Source organism: Hyperolius riggenbachi, chromosome 2, assembly GCF_040937935.1.
Source record: "Hyperolius riggenbachi isolate aHypRig1 chromosome 2, aHypRig1.pri, whole genome shotgun sequence".
NCBI lineage: Eukaryota > Metazoa > Chordata > Amphibia > Anura > Hyperoliidae > Hyperolius > Hyperolius riggenbachi.
This window is the reverse complement of record NC_090647.1, coordinates 111,414,415-111,432,989: the sequence shown is the minus strand read 5'-3', so window position 1 is coordinate 111,432,989 and position 18,575 is coordinate 111,414,415. Positions and strand designations below refer to the sequence as shown.

Below are 18,575 nucleotides of genomic sequence, written 5' to 3'. Positions count from 1 at the left end.
TAAACTCTTAAAAGTTAAAGGACATCCGAGGCGAAAATAAATACAAGAGAAAAACAATTGTATCTATCCTCCTTCTCCTAAAATGACTTTTTTTTAAGATATCCCACAGTTTTATTTTATATTTAAATCTAGTTTTTACTGTTTCATTGTCTCTGCTCAATGACACCTTCATTGAAGTATGCCAGAGCCTAAATCTATGAATTATTGACCCTTTTTATCTCTTTCCTGCTTTGAGGAGGCATTTACTGACAGGAAAGTGTTTTATGGCTGTAATTTTTTTTATCAGTGAGGGTTAAGCTATAGTCTGACCCAGTCCGTCCCGGTCCCAACCCGGACAGAAACTTTCTCTTGCATACGTGATGTTTAACTTTTTCAGGCAGAGAAAGTAAAAAAAAAAAGGAACACACATGTCAATCTCATCATGTCACATGTTACCTCAATTGTCCTTTAAAATAAAACCTGACCTGAACCATCACTAATGGGAATGGATGCTTTGCCATATCCATGGGCATGGCCTGCTTCCACCCACACTATGAGCATCTCCAGCGGACCACTGGACCAGGTACAGCGCACCAGGTACACTACTCCCTCCAGCTGGTCCGGCATGATGAGACACAACCCTTAAGGTTCCCACTAGTGATCCATTTTTTTTTTTTTGTCCAACCTTACCATTGGATTTAAAGGGAGGGTTCACGGAGAACAAAAAATACGAATCCACATACCTGAGGCTTCCTCCAGCCCGTGACAGGCAGGACGTGCCCTCGACGCCGCTCCGCAGGCTCCCGGTCGTCTCCGGTGGCTCACCTGACCTGGCCAAGCCGGCTTCGAGGTCGGGCTCTTGTGCGCTCCAACGTGTGTCTCACTTGGTCGCGCTGACGTCATTGGACAGCCTCTAGGCTGTACTGCGCAGTACAGCTTGGAGGATGTCCGATGACGTCAGCACAACCAAGTGAGATGCACATTGGAGCGCTGAAGAGCCCGACCTGGAAGCCGGCCTGGCCAGGTCGGGTAAGCCACTGGAGACAACTGGGAGCCTCCGGAGCGGCGTCGAGGGCACGTCCTGCCTGCCACCGGCTGGAGGAAGCCCCAGGTAAGCGGATTCGTATTTTTATTTTATATCACCGTGGATCTTCCCTTTAAGGGACTGTTTTCAATGTGTTCATTTAGTTTACTCTGCTGCTGCTGCTGCTTCTCCTCCTTCTCTCTCTCTTCCCCCCCCCCCCCCCCCCCCCCCCCAGATTTTGTCAGATTGGGTCATTAGTGGCCACCATAAGAGCGAATAATTTTCTATGAATTCTTAATTAAATTGTAAATAGTACTTATTTTTAGAATTCAGTTTAAGTTCAAATAAAAATATAAATTTTTAAATTGGGTGCATAGTAGCTGTTTATAAAGGCAAATAAAGAGATCTTGCATTTTGGAACTAACAGTGTACCTGAGCCGAACAAAGTTTCGATTTTGATACTTACCTGGGGCTTCCTCCAGCCCTCTTGAGGCCGCTTGGTTTGTCTAATGCTGGGAATACACGGTTCGTTTCTGCCGATCGTTTTTGCCACTAGATTCTGCAGTCGATTCTCTTATCTTTCGCTCGTTTTTAGTATCTTTTTCTATTTACCTCTATGAGAAATCGAGTGGCGAAACAATCGGACATGTCGGAAATTATCTATCGAGCCATCTATCTGCAGCAGAAACAAACCGTGTATTCCCAGCATCAGGATCCCTAGATTTGATCAATGAGATGCAAATAATTCTGAGTTGATGCAGTATTATGCAAATTCATGCAGCTTGAACATGGACCAATCAAATTCCACATTCGGCTTCCAGATATATAATGTAAGCATGTCAAAATTTACACTGTATTTTTATTAAAAAAAAAGAGTAACATCATTCTGTTTCAGCGTCGGCTTCTAGGCTGCGAGGGGATTTCTGGGCTAAGTCTCCTTCATTCTGCGGCTGGTAAGAAGCTGGGGATGCTGAGTGCCAGCCTGTCGCGTACAATAGGAAGCGATGAAGGTGAAGATGATGACGATGATGATGTGGAAGAAATAACTGAAATTTCGGACACCGAGGAGCCGGTATGAGAAGACACACACACAAACACTATGGCTATCATTCATAAAAGCATGTGCGGTACAAAAAATCTGAGCTGGAATATACTGCATTCGGTATTTTAGACTTCTGTGTGCTAATTCATAAACCTTTTCACACCTGTGATAGAAAATGTGTTTTTTTTCCCGAAGCCCAGCTGTAGGTAACAATGTTACAACATTGTTACATTCCTGTTCCTGCATAGACAGCATTACAACAAGAGCATTTTTTGTCGTACTGCCTGAACCTGCCTGTAAGGGCCTGTTCACACTATACAAGCTTTTTAACCTGCTGGGCGTTCTGATTCCCAAGGCCGTACAGCCGCGGGAGTTTTTTTTCCGCCTATATATATATATATATATATATATATATATATATATATATATATATATATATATAGACCAAAATTACTTACGGTAATGTCTTTTCCAGAAGTCGAAAGGACAGCAACCCTGAGACTTGTCTCCATCCAAACTACACTGGACAGGAACTAGATGAAAAAGATTTGCATAATTGGTTAGGCAGGAAGAACATATATAAACCCATCATGCTCTTACCCCTCAGTTGGTAAAAAAGACTCCACACATCATGATGCTTCAAATAAATTTTAATAGAAAACAGCGGTGGGTAGTAAGGGTGCTGTCCTTTCGACTTCTGGAAAAGACATTACCGTAAGTAATTTTGGTCTTTCCCAGAACGTCTCAGGACAGCAACCCTGATATGATATAAAAGATAAATATTAGGGAGGGACCACAGCCTGCAACACCTTTCTACCGAAACTTAAATCGGCACTAGATAAGACATCAAGCCTATAGTGTTTCACAAATGTGTTGTGACTTGACCAGGTGGCTGCCTTGCAGATTTGCTCAACCGATGCTCCTGCCCTCTCAGCCCAGGAAGTTGACACTGCTCTGGTTGAGTGAGCTTTCACTTTAGCTGAAAGTTGCTTTCCTTGTTGGGCATAAGCGAGATAAATAGCCTGCTTTATCCATCTGGCTATAGTTGCTTTAGACGCCTGTTTACCTCTGAACTTCCCTGCAAATAGTACCAACAGGGCATTCGAATGTCTCCAAGAACTAGTGCGTTGCATATACTCCATAACACATCTTCTGACATCCAGATGATGCAATCTTTCCTCCTTTTGGTTTGCTGGATTATTGCAAAAAGAAGGAAGGAATATCTCCTGCGACCTGTGGAATTTAGACACCACCTTGGGTAAGAAAGCTGGGTCCAACTTCAGTGTAATCCTGTCATCTGATACAATACAGTAAGGCTCTAAGATGGACAATGCCTGTAATTCCCCCACTCTTCTGGCTGATGTTATCGCCAAGAGAAACGCTGTCTTGAGTGACAAATGTTTATCTGAACTTTCCTTCAAAGGCTCAAAAGGAGGATCACATAAACTCTGCAGTACTGTGTTTAGGTCCCAAGGAGGTACTCTATTCTGAACAGAAGGACGAAGTCTTTTTAAAGCCTTAAAAAATCTTATGACATATTCTTCTTCAGCCAGTCTCCTGTCAAGGAAGACACTCAAAGCTGACACCTGTACTTTTAGGGTACTGATGCTTAAACCCTTCTGAAACCCACTTTGAAGAAATTCTAAAACTGAGTTGGATTGTGACAAATCTCTGGCGTTGGTGTCACACCAGGAACTATAAACTCTCCATGCCTTGTAGTAGATCTGACGTGTAACCTTCTTTCTGCTTTGTATAAGTGTCTCTGAAAGTCTGTTAGAGAAACCTTTATTCTTTAGTAATCGCCACTCAGGCTCCAGGCAGAAAGATGAAGGAGGTTCAAGTTGGGGTGAACTGCTGGCCCCTGGAGTAATAAGTCCGAGTGGTCTGGAAGGATTAGATGATCTGAAGCTAACCTCTGTAGCAGCGCAAACCATGGTCTCTTGGGCCAATATGGGACCACTAGAATTCCTTGAGCTCTGTCTCGATAAATCTTGTTGACCACCTTCGATATCAAATGGATAGGGGGAAACATGTAAATTATTTGGTGACTCCAGTTGATTGAGAATGCATCCAGGGCCTGTCTTCGGGACACAGGGAGCAAAACAGACGGCACTTCGCATTGATTTTCCTGGCGAACAGATCCACCTGAGGTACATCCCACCGATCTGTGAGCTGTTGAAACACTCGGTCGTTGAGACTCCACTCGTCCTGTGAAAGCTTTCGTCTGCTTAGATAATCCGCTAGGCAATTCAAGGTTCCTTTCAGGTGAACCGCTTTCAAAGACTGTACATTCCGTTCTGCCCAGTGCAGCATCTTTGCGGACTGATGTAGCAGCGATCTGCTCCTCGTCCACCCTTGATGGTTTATGTAAGCAACCACAGTACTGTTGTCTGTACGGATCGTGACATGTGCTTGTAGAATCTGAGTACTGAAAGCTTGTAGAGACTCCCAAACTGCCTGTAACTCTCTGCTGTTTGAGGACTGAAGACGAGACTTGTCCGACCACTGTCCCTGGGCTGTGTGAGAGTCCAGATGAGCTCCCCATCCCCAAGAACTCGCATCTGTTGTTATGACACACTGTGTTGGGAACTCCCAAAGATTCCCCTTCCGGCGATTCTGAGGCTCGATCCACCAGAGTAAGGATTGTTTGATGCTCCATGGAACTAAGAGTCTCCTGTCCAGAGAGGAGATGCGTTTGTCCCATTTGGATAGAATCCAGGACTGTAGAACTCTGGAGTGAAGTTGACCCCACTGCACTGCTGGGAATGAAGAGGTTATTGTCCCCAATAATGCCATAGCCTTCCTCAGAGATATTGACTTCAGATTCTGAAAAGAGAGAACAGACTTTAACAACATTGTTGATTTTCTATCAGGCAGAAAAAGTCTTTTGCTGACTGTACAGATCTCAAACCCCAAGAATTCCATCTTTTGGCGGGGAGTCAAAGCTGATTTTTCCCAGTTAATTAACCACCCCAGGGTCTGAAGGAAGTCTATAGTGATATTCAATTGGTGATTTACAATATCCACTGAAGGGCCCCAAATAAGCAGGTCATCTAAATATGACATGATTTGGATAGATTGAAGCCTAAGGCCAGCTAATACCTCTGCCATCACCTTAGTGAAAAGCCACGGAGCAGATGATAAACCAAAGAGTAAAGCAACAAACTGAAAGTGCCTTACCTCTCCTTGTAACACCACTGCGAACCTCAGGAACTGTTGAGATTCTAGATGAATAGGTAAGTGAAGATAGGCATCTTTGAGATCCAATGATGTCAAGTAGCATTCTTCCTGTAGGAGGTTCACCACTGAACGGATGTTGTCCATCCGGAATTTTCTGTATCTCACTACTTTGTTCAGTCTTTTTAGATTTAGGATGAATCTGTAACTTCCCTGAGGCTTCTTTATGAGGAATACAGGAGAGTAGAATCCCAGTCTTTCCTGACACCTTGGCACTTTTCGGATGACTCTTTTTTCCAATAAGGATGACACTTCGTGTTGGAGAGCCATGGCCTGAGCTGGTATACTTGGAGAGGGGGTGATAAAGAACTGGGAGGGTGTCGGGGCTACAAACTCTATTTTGTATCCCTGTAAGACAATATCCAATAGCCACCTGTTTCTGAAGACTGTTTGCCATTGCTCGTAGTAGTGGGCTAGCCTGCCCCCCACTGGAATCCTGGCGTCATTGCTTCGGCTGTTGTCCAGAGGAGGCATAAGGGGGGTTATTTCTTGATCGCTGAGTTTTATTAGGGATCCACTTTCTTCTTTGGGAACCTTTATTCGCCTGTTCCGTCTTTTCAGAGGCACGAAAGGAACGATTAGGGCGAAAAGTTTTTCTTTTGTACGGAAAATTCTTTTTCCTGTCAGCTGATCTTTCTAGTGTTTCCTCCAATTTCGACCCAAACAGCAAGCTTCCTTCACAAGGAATACTACATAATTTTGACTTAGATGAGGTGTCTCCTTGCCAGGTCTTCACCCAGATCCCCCTTCTGGCTGAGTTGACCAAGGCGGTGGTCCTTGCTGTGAGTCTTACAGAGTCATTTGCTGCATCAGATAAGTAATTAGTTGCATGTAAAATCTTTGGAAAAAAATTCAAAATCTCTTCTCTGGAAATTCCAGAGGCAATCTGGGATTGTACCTCTACCAACCATAGCTTTAACGACCTTGCCACTGCAGTGGAGGCAATTGAAGGTTTGAAGTTCAAGGATGCTGCCTCCCAAGCCCTTCTTAAGATATTATCCATTTTCTTATCAATCGGGTCCTTTAGGCTCCCAAAATCTTCAAATTGAAGATCTGACCTTCTGGATACTTTAGACAGGGACGGATCTAACTTAGGTGCTGTCCCCCAAAACTTCTGGTCTTCCGGACTATAAGGATATCTCTTATTCAATGCCTTTGGCCAAAAAGCTCTGCGATCAGGATTATCCCATTCTTTTTTGATGAGCCCCTTAAGACTACTATGTACTGGTATAAAAGTCATCTGAGGGTCAGAAAGGGTTTCATACATTTGATCGAGGGGAGACAAAGTTTTTTGTTCCATGGTAATACCCATAGCCTGGTGCATAGCTTCTAACAGCTCCTTCATAAAGTCAGTTGAAAAAGCAAACTTTTGATTCTTAACAGATTTATCTGTCGATTTTTCCGTTTCTGATGGAATATCCTCCAACGAGGAAATTTCCAACTCCCCTTCTGACATGTCTGATTCAGCTGAATCATCATCTCTCCTTTTCCTTTTCAAAGTAATGTCCTCTACTGGGGCAGAACCCGATGGACCTGGTCTTTCTGTAACAGACGGGGGTGCGGGAACCACCACAGAAAGATTTGAGATAGGATCTGATTTAGAAGAAACCTCAGGTGCCTTAATTGTCTGCACTGCAGATGAGATCTCAGATCTTATCCAACCCTTCAGTTCTTTCATCATAGTGGGAGTTTCATCTCTAACTATCTTCTTTGTACACTCCTGACACAATATTTTAGATGAAGATGACAAGTTATTGCCACAAACAGCACATTTCTTTGCTTTATGTGAAGCTTTTGGCTGAGGTAAAGATTTGTCAGGCTTATCAGGCTTATCCATTTTATCAGCTCTCTCTTGTCTTGATCCCGATCTGGATTCAGATTTAGAGTCTGATTTATCCACTTTAGGCTGAAATACAAACAAAATACCAGCCATTAGCCTGAGAAAAAAAACAAACAAACCTCTCTATCAGATATGTAGCAATTGACATCGTGCACATACCAGAGAGGGAATGGAGCTTGACTCCACAGAGCCCTGGGAGGAAGATCCAGTGGCAGCCTCCATAGTCACCAACAGTCAAATGGTGACTACAGCCGAGCTTAAATAGCTCTAACATTTTTGCCCGCCCCCTTCGTATACAAGAAATGCCTACCTTGGCAAAAATAATGCTCCCAGAAGCGCTTCCATTGCCGCAGATTGCGGAGCCAGCCGCCTCCTGACTCTTTCCATGCAGCCTCGCTCCTGTGGAACGCACGCCGGGCCAGGAACTTCCTGCTTCCGGCGCTGGGTCACGCGCGGCGCCGGTCACGTGACCTGGGGCGGGACTTCCTGAGCTTCCGATTCCTTCTGTTTCCTTTGCGCTCAGACTATCCCAGGGAGGCCGTGCGAGCAGCATGATCCCACGCACATCAAACTAGCGTGCGCAGCCCAGGGGATCATCCAAGCCGCGGCTCCTGCAACCTAGCATGGGTGGCCAGCCCTCCCCAACATTGGACAGGAAGACAACTGAGGGGGTAAGAGCATGATGGGTTTATATATGTTCTTCCTGCCTAACCAATTATGCAAATCTTTTTCATCTAGTTCCTGTCCAGTGTAGTTTGGATGGAGACAAGTCTCAGGGTTGCTGTCCTGAGACGTTCTGGGAAATATATATATATATATATATATATATATATATATATATATATATATATATATATATATATATATATATATATATATATATATATATATATATATATATATAATGTAGCGCTAGCTACATGATTGGCTGCTCCCTGCGGCGCCCCCCCCCCAGCGTCTCCGATCGGCGCGGGCGTGAAGTCCCATCCGGAAATCCTGTTCTGAACGGGATTTCCTACAGGGCTTCCCTGTCGCCATGGCGACGAACGGAGTCACGTCATCGACGTTGTGACGTCACTGGGACTCCCGATCCACCCCTCAGCGCTGCCTGCCACTGATTGGCCAGGCTGCACAGGGGTACCGGGGGGGCCCTCTTTCGCGTCGGGTAGCGGCAGATCGGCGGCGATCGAATTAAACACGCAGCTAGCAAAGTGCTAGAAAAAAAATTACTCAAATCGGCCCAGCAAGGCCTGAACGGTGACCTCCGGCGTCTGGACGAGCTCAGCTCATCCAGAACGCTAGGGAGGTTATACGCTACAGATTTTAAAAGCTCCTGCTAATGCAATGCTATGGGGGATTTATTCAAAATCACATCACTGCAGTGTGAACACTCGCCTAGGATAACATTAGCAAAAGCTTTTAAAATCACAAGTGCTTAGAAAAGCTCTTATAGTGTGAACGAGCCCTTAGTCTTTCTAAACAATCTATATAATTGTCACAGCTTAGCAGAACTTCAAGAAATTTTACACATGCAGGCTTTCTGATGTGAAATACATGTGAAAACAGGTACCCAAGAGGTTAAAAACAAAACACAACCTGGTGTATTTATGGGAAGCCTTGTTTTTTCTGATCGCTCTGCTGCTGCCTGGGAGATCTGTCTCCATTAACTTTGCTGTTATCACTCTCTTATCACCCCTTCAAAGCAGGCGGTATTCTCTGTGCCATTACCAGGTACCTGCTTGAATCTTTACGAATTGACATTTACTGACGTGTTGAGTTAATCACTGCATAAGGCGGTAATTTACCTACCTGCTCGGGAATTTCAGCTTTTTATGCGGTAACTTCTTTTATGAATTGACGTTTTGCTAAGTGCTCGGTTAAGTCAGCTGTTTTCTGCATTACCGCATGCGGAAATGCTTTATGAATGATAGCCTATGTGCTGTAGATCCATCTATCTATTAAAGTGTAAGAGCAGAAGACTTTACATTGAACCTGTGTCTAAAGGTGTTTGGAAAGTGGGTCTTCTGAAAAAGCTGCACTCAAGCCATCTTATTATACTTCCTGTACAGCTGAAATCTCAACCCTCCTGCAGCATTGGGCTATTTGTCAATCATACAGTTTTCAGTTAGTGTTGAAAAAAATTAAGATGTGCAAGGCATCCTCTCGTTCTGGATGCAGCGAATAGGTCTATTTAGGAGACTGAATGCAGATACATCAGGGTTTGTTTACTAAATTGGGAGAACATAAGTTATCCTGCAAACAGGAACTAAGATGATCTAATCAAGGGCTGCAAACTTTTATGTCTGGTAAACCCATCCAATTTTGACTGGCCAATCTAACCACTTCCATGTAGTATGAGATCTTACCTACACAAAATCTGTTCTTAGTATTCACAATCTGTTAGGCCTTACACTAGATAGAGGTAATCAAATTTGGAAGTGTGTACCTGGCTTTACTTTCTAATGGAGCATAATTTAGAAATACAGTCAAAGTTTGCAAAGATCTCTTGCGTTATTCCATACTCCAATCTGCCTTGTTGCCTGAAGAGCCCTCGAAATGTGATACAGCACACTAACATTTACCCTTCATAAGCCTTACTAAACCTTGGTTGCATAATTGCTGCTGAGGTTTAATTACCGCTGGTTGTTTTGAAGCTTTTACCTGTTGCTGTACCTATACAGAAGTATGCTTGCAGAATACAGCAGCACTGTACCAGGAGCTCTCCAATGGCTTTGCTGGACTTTCCACATTGTTGCTATTTACGTCCAGAGTTTTGGCGTTCCGAAGCCCCTTTGCGTGCAAAATCTAATGACAGTAAATTACACTTTGGCCTCTTACAAACAGGTGGCTGAACTGTGTATTTGTCGGCTAGTTCAGCTTCCTGTCTGCCAGCCACCAGGCACCTTTTGGCTGCAAAGTAACGTAGCTGAATAGCCGCATTTGTAACCCTACGGTTGAAAACGGCAGCTGCTCCCAGTGAAAATAACCCCTTAGCCATAGACCCTGAGCAAGCGCGCCGATACGTTTTTTTTCGACTGAATTGGCTACATGCTTGTGATTCAGACACTATGGTAGCCACAGAGCTGCCAGGCAACTGGTATTGTTTAAAAGGAAATGCATATTGCAGCCTCCGTATCATTCTCAGTCCAGATGTACTTTAAGGGGCCAGAACTGCCCGGTCCCGAAAGTGTTAATTTTTAAATTCTCTATCTCAATTGTTTGGCAATACATTTTTTTCACTTCAATAGCACTCATGATTGTTGGATTAATTGATTTTTAGTACATTAGAAAATTTACTCCAATGATCCTCTTGGTATTGAGCCCAATCTACACGATACGATTCTTTATTCGATTCGATTACGATTCTATTTACGATCCAATTAAATCCGACATGTCCGATCAGGATTCAATTCAATTCGATTTGCCATTGTTTTGCAATAGCAAATTGAATCGAATCCCGATCGGACATGTTGGATTTAATCGCATCGTAAATAGAATCGTATAAAGAATCGTATCGTGTAGATTGGGCTTTAGAGGTAAAGTGTATCTGATTTGCCAAGGAATGACAGTCTTTTAATGTTGGTCAAATGTACTTTCTGCTGATTCTGATTAGTCCAGCTCCAAGCTGCATATCATTTGAATTTAATTTGCATGCAAGCTGGGATTATGTACATCTTGTTGATTACATCTAGTCCTTGTGAGTTTTAACTCTAGTGTTTAGAATTTGCTTCGCCCAAGCTGGTGACCCAACTTCAATCTCTGCACCAGTTTAGGGCCTGGACTATTACATGGGCGTGGCCATACTACTTACAAGTGTGACCAATAAGAGGACTTGCATTTTTTTCTTGGCTTTTGTTCCATGATTCTGGTTCTCTTTACGCTCCAATGTATTGACTTGTCAATATAACTTTGGTGTTTTCTTTATATTTATTAACGCCATCTTTCTTTTCAATTAGGAATCGCATAAAGATTCAAAACCAATCATTATAAGAGATGATGATGAGCCAACCATGGTTTCCAAGGCCAGTAAAAGTCACAAGAAGGTATGGACATCTGTAGCCGCTGAGATATCTTTTCCATGATTTAGCTGGTGTATACATTGGCTACACTTCCCGGGACCTTCAAATAAGAGCCTGGATTTGCTATGTGATTGGAACTGCAGTACTAAATTTTTTTATATATACCTCCCTATTTTAACTAGCATTGGGACACTGTGTAAGATGTTAATAAAACAATGTAATTGCTTACTCATCATCATCAAATCATGTAATCCTATATTTTTGTGAAAATAGTACAAAGAAAACAGCCCATATGAAATTAACTTTTTCTCCAAGGTGAGATGATCGCAACTTGTCAATAAAATGTGTTTTAAATCACCAACAAGAAAATACTCAAAATGATTTTGGTAGTACTTTTTTACTTACTTTTTGGTACTTCTTGAAATGCATAATGCTGAAAAGTTACTTTAAAGAGAAGGTGAAAAAGTTTCTCAGGAGAAAAAGGTAATTGTATATGGACAAACCTCAAATGTATCAAATCTAATTTTATGAGAAATGCGCACTCATTCTAAATTTGATGCAAGCAACACACTTGATAACATGGCAGAGGAAACAAGACTGGAACAGTTGTATAAGGGTTCAAAAAAACCACAATAGAACATTGTGAAACTTAAGGTGGCCACTAACGGTACAATTTCTAGCGAAAAATCGTTTGAGCGATCAGAAATTCTGATCGGATTGGTTGTAAATAATCTCAGTTGATGTGCACAATCGATTATGAACGATTACTAAAACAATCGTCCGATTGAATTTTCGTTGAACCAAAATTTGTATTTTCTTGTTGGTCGTGATAGATAGGAAGCAAAGATTGGTTCAATGGCGGTGTAGTGAACGATTTCACTTCTGATCAGAATTTCTGCTCGCTCAAACGATTTTTCGCTAAAATTGGATCATTAGTGGCCACCTTTATGAAGTTAATTAGCCACAGGCAAATAATTGGAGATATATATAAATACCGTAAAAGCATTCCAGAGAGGCAGAGTCTCAGATGAAGGTGGTGAATGGTACATCACTCTGTAAAACATGTTTAGGGAAAATAGTGCTATAATTTTAGGAATAATGTTCTTCATCACAACATTCCAAAGAATTTGTAGATAGTTTTCAGATCCAATATGTATTTAAGGATTAAGATAATTCAGAGAAAGCTCTTAATGCGAGGGACAAGACCAACAACCAGTACTGCTACCTTTCAGATCATCTCTCTCTTAAGGTACCCATACAATACAACAAATGGAATAAGTGGAGCTGGATAAACGGTGGCCCGGGTTAGTCAACCTGGGTGCTTGCCGGTGCCTCGTCTTGGCTGGATTGCTCCCACAGCCGCAATGCTATGCAAACAAAGAAAGGGGACGGCACGTTGTTTAACACCTGATGAAGGATCGTTGGATCCGTAACATGTAGTGTTTGTCCACTGAATACAGCAAAAGTTTGCAGCCAGTAGTGTGCCGTCTCCTTTCTTTGTTTGTACCCATACAATACGGCTGATTCGACCGCTCTGATCGAATGGGCGAGAAATTGATGCAGCATGATCCATCGATCGATTTCTGATCTATATTGAACAATAATAATAATCCTAATATATATATATATATATATATATATATATATATATATATATATATATATATATATATATATATATATTATATCTGTTCCTATTGAGTGTCACACATCAGATTCCTGTCAGATTCGACCTGACAGGCATCTGACCGGAATCTATTTGATGGTCGATTCTGCTGCAAATCTATAAGTGTATGGGTACCTTTAGTCTTTTAACAATACATTTTGGTTTTAGCTTCTGCTATGTTTTTTTTTTTATTATTATTGCATTGTTTTTTTTTTGTTTGTTTGTTTGTTTTTCCCCTAATAACCATTGTCACCACTTTTCTGGAAATGGGGTTGTAAGATAGGTCAAACAAAAATTTGCTTTCTTAAAACAGAAAGAATTTGCGATAATTCAGGTTGGAGTGAACTTGAGATGTCTCCCAGTGCATCACTGCTGAATATATGCAAAATAAGATAGGTCAGTAATAGTACTGACAGGATGCTGATGTAGTTGGATGTGCTTTTTGCAGGGGGTCTAAATTATTGGATGTAAAAGCATTGGAATGAATAAAAAAAAATATATACAGTCCTGTTGGAACCTGCTATGTGTATAGTTGGTATTATGTACATCCTGATACTCAGTTTTGTGCTGCATTACATGTCCCATTCACCCTTTTCCCAGCTTAGGCTGACACTGTTCAGTTTTGTGTAGAACATTCTCCAGTTGCAGGTCTAATAATTAGTTATCCTGGCAGTTTTTGCTGCAAGCCCTTGCAAACTTCCATGACCTCCTTCGCTGGATAGTGTACTGGCTAAGGGCTCTGCCTCTGACACAGGAGACCAGGGTTCGAAACTCTGCTCTTCAGTAAGCCTGCACCTATTTAGTAATTAGACACTGGGCAAGACTGCTTTTTTTCTTTTAATGTAGATCTTAATAGAACTTCAGCACAGAGTAGAGGTAGTGGGTTAATCTTGAGGCCTTTTTTAAGCTTATAGGCACACTCAGTTTTACCCTTTGGAATCGATCAGTCATTAGGGCAATAGTTATGGGGAACAAGCACTTTACAGACACACTTTCTCTGGGCAGCATGTTCTGTAATCAGAGCTAAAATCGTTCAACTACTTATGCATTATTGGTAAGAGCCTCTATTAAATACATTTTAAGAACATTTAAAGCGGAATTACAGTCAAACTTTACCTCTCTGCTCCAGCTCCTGTGCCTTAGTAGTATAACTACTAACCCTGTTTAAGGAAAGAGCTTGAAATAGTTAATGAGACTTACTTTCACTTTTCCCTGAAGGCTGAGAGTATGCAGCGACTAAGCTCACCTGGCTGCGCAACAGATTGGTCTTTGAAGTATGGACAACAGCAGGTAAGAAATTTTACAGAACAAAACATGCAAGTATTGCATCTGGATGACTGGCATGACAGCCACACTGATTGCCAGCAGCAGACAGTTTTTTGTTGTTGTTGTTGTTTTTACACTTTGCTGCTGAATAGAATTCAAAGCATAAATCCAATGGTTCTTTCCTGTACTTAACTTTGTAGTTAATGGGTGAGGTGGTGGAAGTTGTATTTTTTACACAGATGACATTTTTTTCTATTAGTTGGTGTAGGCAAATGTATAAGGAAAAATCAGCTGAAAGGATTTTTTTTTAAATTGTAATGACAGGCTGTAATTCCGCTTTAATTAAAAGTGCAGTGGCACTTGGTTTGCAAGCATAATTTGTCCTAGTGACATGCTTGTAATCCATAGCACTCTTATTTCAAAGCAAATTTCTCCATAAAAATTAATGGAAACTTTTTTTCTCCACAATCCAAAAACATTTATAAAAATATATTTAATACAAGAACTGCACTGTATAAAGTTAAAATGTTTAAAAAAGGGACTTTCGCTATAGCAGAATCATTGCTACCTGTTGGCTCACCCCAGCCTTTTTTGTGTGACTTTTTTTTTTTTTAAAGAGTGTTTATTAATTTTCATAAAACAGTATATGAAGGATAAAGCGTTTCCAGCAATAGTACATAATTATACATAAGATATGTACTGTATGTATATAGCAGTCAAAGCTCACAGCAAGTATATGATGTAACATGAGTGCCCATCTGAAAAAAAACTTGTTTCTATCGGAGTTTAGATCCATTGTAGATCTTGGATAGCCACATTAATGTCAAGGTTGGGAATTGTGGTTTCCGCAGCGTTTACCCACTTGGACCATATTCTATCGAATTTTTTAAATTGGTTCCTTGACTGATAGGTGATCTTATAAAGTGGTAGTGCGGAGTTCACCAGTTTCTTCCAGTCTCTTAGGGACGGGGCTGTAAATAATTTCCACTTCAGGGAAATAGCTTTTCTGGCATAAAAGAGAAGGATTCTAAGGAGGGTTGATTGCCCTTTACTACAGGGAAACTCTCCCACAATTCCCAACAGACACAACCGCAAGTCCAGAGCTACTGGTAGTTGCAGGGCGTCTCTCAGGAAATGTATGACCGATTTCCAATAGTTATTAACCAAAGGGCAATTCCATACGCAGTGTAGAAAGTCTGCACGAGGGGATTTACATTTAAAACAGCAGTCGTTATGAGCTGGACTCATTTTTGCTAATCTTAATGGTGTGATGTATGCCTGGTTAAGCCATTTAATATTTATGATTTTGTCATGTGAGGCAATAATATCTCTATTAAAAAATTCAATTTGTTCTGACCACTTTTCTGGGGTGAGGCCAGGGTCTAGGGGCGTCCATCGGTCTCTAAGAGCTTTGGACCTTTCTGTCATTCCCCTTAGTACTCAGGAAGGTATATAGGGTAGATATTTGTTTTGTGGGTTCATTTTTTAGTAATATTTTCTCCAGCTCTGAGGGTTCGAGAGAGACTCCCGCCAATCCCAGCTGCGCTTGCATCGCATGCCGCAATTGAAAGTAGCGAAAGAGGGTATGTCTAGGGAGGCTGAACTCCATGCGTAATGCATTAAATCCTTGAAGGGAGCCGTCAGCATACAATTGCGTTGCATATTTAATGCCGTGTCTGTGCCAGAAAACAACATCAGGAATTGTCAGGATTTCCGGTAGGTTGGGATTTCCCCATAAGGGGGAGCTGTGAGAGATATATGAAAGAGGCTCTTCAAGGAGTTTACGAGCTCTCCTGTAGGTTCGAATGGTGTTGTAGATAAGAGCTGTTCCCTCCGATCCAGCAGACACTTTGTATCTGTAAACCGCGCTGCAGAGAGACTCATAAGAGCCCGCTATATCTGCCTCTGTTGCTAGTGTAGAATTTGATCTATCATTACTGAGCCAACTCTGAATAGGGGTTAACTGTGCTGCTAGATGGTAGATAAAGAAATTGGGTAGGGCTAGGCCTCCGAGGGCTGGGGGAAGTTGGAGCGTAGCTAGGGAGATGCGAGGCGAGGCTCCAGACCATATAAAAGAGATTATTATGGAGTTTATCCGTTTGAAGATAGATTGCTGTATCCATATTGGGGACATTTGCATGATGTATAGAATTTTAGGGGCGATTACCATTTTAATGATGGATATTCTGCCACATAAATTTAAAGGGAGAGAGGACCATTTACGTAGCCTTGTCTCCACTTGTGTCAGTGTGGGGGCAAGGTTGATCTCTAGAAATGAGGTAATATGACGTCTCACCCATATTCCCAGATATTTAAACTCTTCTGTGATTTGTAATTGTGATGATTTGGTGATTATTTGGGGGTCAAAGGTGTCCAGGAGGAATAATATTGACTTGGACCAATTGATAGATAGTCCTGAAATCCCATGAAATATGTCATATATGTTTAGAGTAGCCTCTAAAGAGGGACCTGGGTCTGCCAAATACACCAGCATATCATCAGCATATAGAGATATGCGTTCCTGCACCTTCTTTATTTTTAAGCCCTGAATTTCGGGACTGCTACGAATGGCTTGGGCAAGGGGTTCAATAGCAATGGCGAAAAGGAGTGGGGATAGTGGGCAGCCCTGCCTAGTACCTCTCGCAATAGAAAAAAGCGGGTAAATTAAAGAGTTAATGCGTATTTTGGCCTTGGATTTGTCATACAGAATCTGAAACCATTTCTGAAAGACAGGCCCGAAGCCAAAGGCCCTCAGAACTGCCCTTACATATGGCCACTCAATAGAGTCGAACGCTTTATTGGCGTCAAGAGATAAAATCACTCTAGTACCAGAGTTTACATGTGGGTACTGTAGATTGGAAAACAGTCGCCTGATATTCATTCTAGTAGAGCGGCCAGGGATGAAGCCAGTTTGATCAGGGTGGATAATGGAGGTGATGCATTCATTAAGCCTAGTGGCCAGGATTTTAGTGAGGATTTTTATATCAGTATTGATAAGTGATATCGGGCTGTAGGAATCGCATAGAGTGGTTTTGTGTGACTTTAACAAGGAATGACCGTTGTTTTTGCCTTTTTTGGGGGGATTTCATGGAAATGTGACATTGTACAGTCCCTACACTCAGATTAAGTACAGTCCTGCAGCCTCCAAGGGAGAAAAACCATCGGCTCAGTTGTGATGACGTGACACGTGTAGGTTTTGTGCTTGAATATCAAGATGTTGCTTGCTTATCAAGATTTTGCTCGACTTGCAAAGCACTCTTGAACCAAGTCATGTGCAATCCACACTGTTTACACTTCAAAAAATTTTTTTTTTTAAAATAGTATTCACATGTACGGACATTGCCTACGTTGAGTCATTTTTTGATTTGGCTGCTTTAGGCGGCTAAGCCACCAAGAGATTAGTATTGTTTTCTATCATTTGGCAGCCTTGTGTTGCAATGCACAAACCATGTGTCTGAAGATTACAGAGCAGCTTAAAGTGAACCTAAAGCCTAGTAAAAAGAAAAAATGAGATCATCTCACCTGGGGCTTCCCTCAGCCCCCTGCAGCCGATCGGTGCCCTCGCAGCCCCGCACCGATGGCCTGGGACCCGCCGGTGAACACTTCCGGTTTGGCCGTCACTGGCCGACAGGCATGGGAACTCGAGTGATTGTTCGCGTTCCCAGCCTGTATATCGCCCCCTATGCTGTTATTGAGGGCACCGATCGGCTGCAGGGGGCTGAGGGAAGCCCCAGGTGAGTTAATCTCATTTTTTTTACTAGGCTTTAGGTTCCCTTTAAGAAATAAGAAATGCAATAAGAAACTTATCTTGTCTGTTTTGAATACAGTGTATTACTGTTAACCTCCCTGGCGGCATGATTATGTCCACAGTTTAGGCTTTAAAAGCGGTGCAAATTTTTCACAAGATTTAGACCCTAAAAGCAGGGGAAAAATATCATACCACAGAGAGATCTGCGGCAGCCCCGCACATTACTCACCTCCCCTGGATCCAGCACTGCAATTTTCCCTCCGTCCACCAAGTGGCGATCTCACTAGAGGGATTGAGAGCCTTCGAGGACCAGAAGAAGAATGGCTGCCAGCGTCTGGATGCCAGGCAAGGGCGAGTTACAAACGCCTGCTGCATGCTCGCTGCACATACCTCCTAGCCGCTACCCCGAGTCAGGCTTGAGGTTACCGCTCTGACCTGTGCTTTCTGTCCCAAGCCAGACTCAGGGTTATTGCTAAGGAGGTTAAAGCAGGGTTTCTTTTCGTTATTTCTTTAACATACATCATTTTATTCATTCCTGTTTGTAGGCTGTTGCAGACTCCTTTTAATAATTTGTGTTTTAGATGGTGTTGGCAGAGGAGAACAATCCATACTCACTAAACATACCTAAGAATTTCATCTGTGAGCACTGCTACGGGGCCTTCAGGAGCAGCTACCATCTGAAGAGGCATTTGTACATCCACACAGGTACTGCAGTGCAAATCTGTGCTGTGCAACCTTCGTGGGAGATGGTGTA

General features: G+C 42.3%; 1 protein-coding gene across 4 annotated transcripts in view; it reads left to right on the top strand.

The window, feature by feature from the left end:
• Positions 1–18,575, top strand: part of ZNF740 (zinc finger protein 740) — a 73,928-nt gene that overhangs the window by 14,583 nt on the left and 40,770 nt on the right. For 2 of the 4 annotated variants that reach the window (XM_068267225.1, XM_068267223.1), the window contains exons 3-6: positions 1,899–2,075; positions 11,079–11,165; positions 14,026–14,097; positions 18,403–18,526. In XM_068267225.1, the coding sequence (XP_068123326.1) occupies positions 1,899–2,075; positions 11,079–11,165; positions 14,026–14,097; positions 18,403–18,526 (460 nt within the window). The remainder of the gene's footprint in view (positions 1–1,898; positions 2,076–11,078; positions 11,166–14,025; positions 14,098–18,402; positions 18,527–18,575) is intronic. The other 2 variants (XM_068267226.1, XM_068267224.1) reach the window with 2 other exon arrangements.